Source organism: Coffea eugenioides, chromosome 9 (genome assembly GCF_003713205.1).
Source record: "Coffea eugenioides isolate CCC68of chromosome 9, Ceug_1.0, whole genome shotgun sequence".
Taxonomy (NCBI): domain Eukaryota; kingdom Viridiplantae; phylum Streptophyta; class Magnoliopsida; order Gentianales; family Rubiaceae; genus Coffea; species Coffea eugenioides.
In genome coordinates, this window is record NC_040043.1 from 3006121 (window position 1) to 3014059 (window position 7939).

At 37.8% G+C, this 7939-nt stretch overlaps 1 protein-coding gene across 2 annotated transcripts; it reads left to right on the forward strand.

The window, feature by feature from the left end:
- The first annotated feature begins 1362 nt into the window (after positions 1–1362).
- On the forward strand, positions 1363–2775 carry LOC113783105. Of its 2 annotated transcripts, XR_003469884.1 has the most exons (2): positions 1363–2345; positions 2678–2775. XR_003469884.1 is itself a non-coding variant. In XM_027329142.1 (1 exon), exon 1 carries the CDS (start codon positions 1653–1655, stop codon positions 2292–2294), a length of 642 nt encoding a protein of 213 aa, XP_027184943.1. In that variant the 5' UTR covers positions 1364–1652; the 3' UTR covers positions 2295–2624. The 2 variants fall into 2 exon arrangements, 1 of the variants encoding a protein (XP_027184943.1); XM_027329142.1 differs by lacking the exon at positions 2678–2775 and having other exon boundaries at positions 1364–2624.
- Positions 2776–7939: the final 5164 nt, after the last annotated feature.

Sequence of the window (7939 nt, forward strand, 5' to 3'; positions counted from 1 at the left end):
TAAATTCGAAATTTTCAATAATATTTTTTTCTCTAGGTTCAGGGAGGAAGACGCTAGTCTAGTATGAACAAAAAAAATGTTCTTTAGAAAAAAGAAAAAAGAATTAATTGAGGGGGATGAAGAGGCCAGTCGTCGTAGAATAGTCCTTCTACTACCCAAACGTTAGGTCTCTTCAGAAGCCCAATTAGTCTCAACGGCCCAAAGTTGTACTGTAGGCCTCTGAACGTTCTGTCAACTTTGTGACCTAACATTTATAGCTAGTTTGGGAGGATGGAAATGAAAAGAAAAGAAAGGTTTTGAAGGGGTAAGAAAGTTTTTCCATTGTTTGGGAGTTAAAATGAGAAGGAAAAGAAAAGAATAGGAAAGATTCCACCGCCCTCCATCTTTTGGAAAACTTTCCGCCCAACATTGGGCGGAAAGGGAAGGAACGGACAGAAGTTTAAGTAAATTTTTTAATATTACCAAATTACCCTTAAAATCCTATACAAAATATTTTAATACCCGATGAATCCCTCTCACATTTGTTTATAGAAAGGGCATATTTGTAAAATAATTTGTTTAAGTATCTTTTCCTTTCCTTTGCATTCAACTTCCAAACAAAAGAAAATTACTCACTTTCTTTTCTTTTTTAAAACTCCCAAACAATTTAGATAGAAACTTTGATCCTTTCTTTTCTTTTCTAACTTATCATTTCTCTTCTTTTCTTTTCATTTCCATCCTCCCAAACTAGCTATTATAAAAGGGTTTATAAAAGGGGGAAATGACGGAGGCAAATGACAATTCTGAAAAGCAGGATTTTGATCCAGATCACCTCTTGATTCCATGATGGGTCCCCCAGTCGATCACTCACGGTAGCAAATAAGTCCACCTTACCTTCTCATCAACCAATCAAAATGCGCTAGCAGGCTCACTTTTACGGTCCCATCCAGGAACCAGGATCACCCCTATCAAAAGTTTACGGGTTAATTCCACTTTGTCCCCCCAAACTTTGAACAATTACCCACTTAAATCCCTAAACTTCAAAATGGGACACTTAAGTCCCTAAACTTATAAATACCTCCCACTTAAGGAAAATTGTTAACAAATCCTGAATGTCATTGGTGGTTGAAGTGTCCCATTTTATAAGGGTTTAGGGATTTAAGTGTCCCATTTTATAAGTTCAGGGACTTAAGTGAGAGGTATTTATAAGTTTAGAGACTTAAGTGTCCCATTTTGAAGTTTAGGGACTTAAGTGGATAATCATCCAAAGTTTGGGGGGACAAAGTGGAATTAACCCAAAGTTTACTGCCCCGCAGCATATTGGTACCCCCCCCCTCCCCAACAACCCAATGGAGTGGTATTACCAAGGCCCAAAAATACATACGTCACCAACTTCCATGCTTCTTTCTTTTCCCCTCTCCCACTCTCCAGAAAATAAATGAGACTTGGTCAAACTCTTCAAATTCAGCATTTTCAAGAGTCAAGACTCCTCCCGTCCCAAACCCACCCCATAAGAAAAAGAAACACCCCATATTGATAATATTAGCCATTTAAAAGCCCTCCTCTCCTCCTCCCCACCGCCTCTTAGTATTTGATAGTTCTAAAGAAAGAAAGAAAGAACAATCCCACCATCCATCTTTTCATTTCCTTGGTCACCCTCATAATCAAGTAGTATGAAGAAGCTGTATAGAAGAGGATCAGTTCATCCATCACCGCCTCTGAAACCAGACCATTTATCGTTTCTACCCCCGACCATCTTGACTCTCACGGTGGCTCTATCCCCTCAAGATAGAGAGGTCTTGGCCTATCTCATTTCTTGCTCTTCCTCCTCCAACTTTTCCGGCAATAACCGCAGGAGAAATACCTCCAGTGCTACGGCCAACAGCTCTAATAACTACAGTAACAACAGCAGCGGTGTTGACCATCCGCCTTCGTTCGATTGTTATTGTTTTAGATGCTACATGAGCTACTGGGCGAGGTGGGATTCGTCGCCGAATCGCCAGCTTATACACGAAATCATCGATGCTTATGAAGACGGGTTATCCGCCCAAAGCAAGAAAGAGAAGAGTAGGAAGGACAGAAGGAAGGGTGGGAAAGGGTCGGCTGAGTTGAAACGGTCCGAGCCGACCCCTCCCAGTGACAAGGAGCTTACTGAGTCATCGGAAAATTCCCTGGAGGATGAGATTGTTGATGCCAAGGGTAGTGGGGAGGCTGATGATGGTGGAGAGGAGAGGGAGGGGGTGGAGACGGAGAGGAGCTCTGTGAGGAGATTTGTGAGTTTTCTTGGCGAAAAGATTTGGGGTGGTTGGACTTAGATTTAGTTTCCGATGATGGGATGGGACGAGAACTACGAGAGGATGTAAAAGGTTGGTTCAACTTCAACTACCCCTCCAATCAGTCATCTGTTTACATAACTTCAACTGTCTGTTTTTCTGATGGGCTGTTTCTTTACATATATATACACATAAATATATATATTTTCAGGTTTAGTTTATCTCAACTTGCTTGTAAATTTCATCGCCTTTTAATCACATGTAAAATATATATGCAGAAGAAGAGGGTTTATGTTTTTGGTTATCTTCCTTTCTTGCTTGGCCGGTTAAGGTCATCAATGCAATTTTCTTGGGAGCGACAGTTGCGTTTTACTTCTGCACCTTTTTTAGGCCATGCTTATTATTCTCTTTTGCTTGGTGTTCAGATTTGGTGCCATATTCCAGGATGAGAGAACGTGTAATGTAGCAGGATAAGGAGCAATTTTTACCTTGTAAAAATCGAGTAAATTTTTTTATTATTTTATTTTTTGGATTGTTATCCTCGAAAGAAACATCTTTATGTTTTCAATAAATATATTTTTTTAATTAATTTTTTATCTCGTATACATCAAATCAACGTTATTTTACAAAAATTTCAAAAAACAGCAGTCCAAGCGGAAAAAGTTGTTAACATGTTGATGAAATACCACTTATTCACAATTAGCCCTGTTCTTTTTAATAAGCAGTAGTATTAGATTAGGGTTTTATTAGTTATTAATCCTATTATATTCTAGGAATAGCCACCGGTGGAAGCAATTAACTCCTGTTCCTTCTCCTCTGTTGAAAATAATTTTTTGCTGTCTTTTTAAGAGCCTGCATGCACAGCCCGCGCGTGGTATTTAGTCAAGATTCCCACCCCCCCCCCCCCCCCTCTTATTATGGGGGACTATTATCATCTTTCTTTCAGAAATGGCGTCTCCTCTGAATGAATCTCTGAATTGGAATATTGGTGCCAGATGTGCATCTCTTTTCTTTTATCGATTCTTCTGGGAAATTGTCTTTCTCAGACGGGACAAATATAGCCGCGATGGTTGAAATCTCATTTGTTGGTTTCCCGTTTCCTTCAATAATAATCGTCCCAATGCATTTGGTGGCATTTGCGAGTCTCCGAGTGGTCGAGGCCCTTTCGATTCTCAAATTTTTAGAATTTCACGATAAGCCATCGAATTTGTCATCTAATTGAACTCCAACATTAATCAGCTTATGTTATATATATATTTAAAAAAGGGAAATGTTATTTGCACCATTTTTTTTTATTATTTGTACTATCACTATCATTTTTATTATATAATTTTTATTTATTAGACTGTATGATATAACAAATGGTGGGGAGTGCAAAACACGAATCTTGCATCTTGCAAAGGCAAAAAACTAATCAAATGGCTGCGGTAATAACCAAGACCAACCCTCTTGGGTGAGTTGAAGTGAAACATAAAGTATAGGCGTGGTTTTAAGTTAGGAGGTGTGTAGGAGGGTTTAAATCTGTGCATTTGCCTTAAATTTTAAAGGGAGCGTAGGAGAGCGCATCTTCTTTTTTTTTTTTTTTTCACTTGTCATCATTTACTTCTATACCTATTCCTAGACCTAATTTAACTTATACTAAAGGGGTGATCCAACAGAGTCACAGAGAATCGATGGGAATTAAATCATTATCGGATCATACAGGTGCACAGCACTCACATGAATCTTAAGCACAATCACATTAAGTGTTAATTTTTTGATGGGAGACAAGGGTTGAAGTGAACCCTGACCTCCCACCCCACAGTGGTGGCCAACTCCACTAAAGGGAGTTGGTTTAGGAGAGCGCGTCTCTTTTGGTCCAGAAGTAGTATTCTTTTCTTCTAGTTTCCTTGGTTCAGTTAGGTTTTCCTTAGGCGTCAACTTTATTTATTTATTTTTTTTGTGAATAATAGGAAGTTTGGGATTTGGTTCGTGTCATCATTATGGTGCTCTAATGGACCTAAATTAATCACAAACATAAAAAAAAAAAAAAACTAAAGAAAAATCAATATAGAGGCAAAGGGGAATTTTTCTTCCATTGATTGAAGAAACTGTGGCGTCACTGCTGACACAAACGAAAACCAGAGGTTTTTGACTATTACCCTATGATTTATACATCCGAAGTTAAACTCACGACTCTTAACATAATAACTATTATATAAACTAACCAATGATAACATGACATGTACACCGCTACTTAATTAATAATGCTAAAACACAAAGCCTTAGTTTATTAATAGAATGATATGTTGTTTATGGTGATTTTTATGAATTATCCCTTAATAAATTTTCACATCAATAATTAAATTTTAACGCATAAATTTTTATGAGGAATTGATCCGTTTTTATAAACGTGTCCTCAACTTTACCTTTGGTTTGGGGAGACGAGGATCCACAACTTTTGCTGTAATTGCCTGATCAGCTAGACAGGCATGCCTTATCATGCCTCCTCCGTTACTAGCATCTTTTCCCCGAGCGAGCCTCGGGTTTCTAGCGTTTGATAGTCCTCCTAGAACCAATTATTCGTAGAATAAAGAAGAAAAGATAGAAAAAGAAAAGAACAGATAATTTCTTGGATTTTTTTTAATTTTTTTTGCGTTAGACAGGATTATATGGTGCTAGTTTATAGCCTGTGTTGTCACGACTGACGAGGTCGGCAAAAGTAAGGCTTCGATTAAAGCAAAGTGCTAGGTTAAAATTATAGGCTCGTAACCTATTAGTCGAATCCAAAACCTGCTTTTTATTATTCGCCAAAAGGTCAAAAGGCATCATATTCTTTCCTTAATTTATTGAATTCTTGTCTATAGTGCATAGGCTTGTAAAGGAATCAAATTGACTCAATTTTATCGAATTCGAATTCGATGAGTTTTTAATGTAAAATTTGATCTCAAATTTTAAAAAGTTTAAATTCAAGCTTATTCGAACTTATAAAGTTAAAAGATAATTATTTTATGTTTTAAAAACATGAATAAAACATTCATTTTTCTTAATAAATAATAAAAATATATATGTAATTTTACTATTAAAATTATATATGTGTGTTTGTTCAAGTCGACTCGATTCTAATTCAAGAGCTCGACTTGTTCGGTTTGAGTTTAATGTTGACCAAATTCAAGTCTAATTTTGATCGAGTCGACTCGCGAGCACTAGCTAGCGATTTGATTCATTTGCAGCCTTGGGAAATTTTACTCAGCTGGACTGCTAAAATTTGCGAACTGCCGGCTTATCTCAATTTTAGCCTACCAGACACCTGAATGATTGTTAGCTCACTGATTTAGTGTGTTTTTCTTTTTATTATTCCTGTTTAAGCATGTTCCAAGAACATCACATTTTAAGTGCCGGACCAATGTCGTCGAGGACTACAGTTAAAGATGAGCAAAATTATACTTAGAGCAAACATTCTTTCAAAGGAATCCTCAAAGACGCCCAATTTAGGGTTTGGTTGTGAAGATTCACTACTAGAGCAACATCATCATCCTTCTATGCTAGGTGGAATATCGAATTAAAGGTTACTAGGTTCCGCCTACACTCCTGTAGGCTGATTGTCTCTTGATTAATCGAGGGTTTTCCTTCCATTTAAATGGTGGAGCGCGAAGAACCAACCAGACTAAACAAAGATAGAGGCATCTAAGAATGATAACAGGAGGCCTAACATAACATAGGGTTAGAAGTGAATTGAACAAAATGGTTTTTAAGTTACACATTGGCGCTAGTTCAGTCAACTTTGTAACTTATTAATTGCTGCATAGATGGAGATGTCACGAATTAAAGTCAAATGCTCTTGCTATCAGTCCATATAGACCAAACACATATGCTAGGGAGTGGGGGAGGTACATAATTAGTACATATGGTAGCTTAATATTTGAACAAATTAGCATAGAGGTATTAGAAATCTGTCCTCCTCCCACATTTAATTTCAAACACATTGATTAAGCATTTCAAAGTTTGAAGTGTTGAGTTTGACTTGGTTAAATATTTACTATATGATAAGATGGGGGTGGACTTATACTGAACCGGTGACCATGAAGGAATGGTAGGAACGAGTCAACATTCAAGTGCAGCTTATTCAAGACTCCGTTCAACTAACGTTTTGGGCCTTTTTGTTGCCTTCTCATGAATTGCGGATGACGATGGTGACTCAACATATATATGATAATATGTTAATTGGGAGCATATTTTGACCTGGTTCTTTCATTCAAGTGATTAACGTATAGAATCCTCCATAACCACCAGCTCAAATACCAGCCTTTGAGCTGGTGACCACCACCAATGCATTAAGGCTTGATGGGTGGGAGGGAGGCAAGGTTTCACCAATTTATCACAATTAAATGTGGCCTTACTTAAAAAATCCAGACGAGTGCGTAATGCATCCATCTAGTTCGGTGGTAGTTTAGTCCCCTCCAGATTACCTCAGAACCTTTTCAGGCCCTTTTCCTCCTCATAGTGTAAGAAGCTATCATATCAACCAAAAAAAAAAAAGTATAGAATCCTCCAGGACTAACGACTTGCTTAACTATCATCTCCAAGGATATCAATCTATCCCTAGCTATTCATTGGCGAAAAGGGCTCATTGTGTCTTCTTCGTTTTCAATGTTCAACCACCAACCGACCATTAACTGATTAACTTCACTCCACGCTAGCACTAGATTCATTTATAATGTGTCAAAGGTTTGAATTCATGGCTCAAATCTTGTCACATCTAGGGCTGTTTCGCGAATCGAGCCGCTCGCGAGCCGATCGCGAGCGGCTCGAATACGAGCTCGACTCGAGCTCGTCAATATCGAGCTCGAGTCGAGCTCGAGCTAATTAAGCCGATCTCGAGCTCGAGCTCGAGCTCAAAAACATTAAGCTCGTTGGCTCGCGAGCGGCTCGCGAGCTCAATTATATATTTTTTTTTATTTTTTATTTTTTATTTTAATAGTAAAATTACATATATATCCCTAATATTTTATTATTTGTTAAAAAAATTATTGTTTTATTCATTTTTTTTTAAAATTATTTTTTATTTTTAAAAAATAAAATAATAATAATTATTTTTTTTTATTTTTTAAGCTCGAGCTCGAGCTCGAGCTCGACTCGAATTTGACTCGAGCTCGAGCTCGAGCTTGATATTTTGAGCTCGTCGAGCTCGAGCTCGAGTTCGAGCTTCACAAAATTAACTCGAGCTCGGCTCGATTAGCCAAAGCTCGACTCGAGCTCGGCTCGTTTGCACCCCTAGTCACATCCCACAATTTTTCTTTTATTTTTTTTTCGGTTTCTAATGCAAAACAAAAACAAGGCAACTAGATTTTGATGGCATGCGCATATGCGTAGAATAAGTCTTACAAGCAAATATGTACATTCCATGGAATGGTTGGTGGTATAACCTTGCCAGCAGCTTAGCCCAGATTCCCCAAGTGCACATGATGGAAAAGTTAATGCCCAAGGTAAGTTAGGCCCAAAGTCCCATCGAATGTTTTGTGGAACGCCTGTTTAACATGTGGTACTTTACATGGATGACAAACCATCTACTGTAATTCAAGAAAAAGAAATGATCATCCAAATTCCAAATGTATGGTAACGAAAGTTCTCAGGTTTCAATCAGTAGGGTTCTTTCCATAACCATAAGTTCAAAGGTTAGTTAACTGCAACATTGACGAGAATGGAGA

Excerpts from the sequence above, each read along its gene's own strand:
- LOC113783105 (XM_027329142.1), top strand. The coding sequence starts at position 1,653 with ATGAAGAAGCTGTATAGAAGAGGATCAGTTCATCCATCACCGCCTCTG.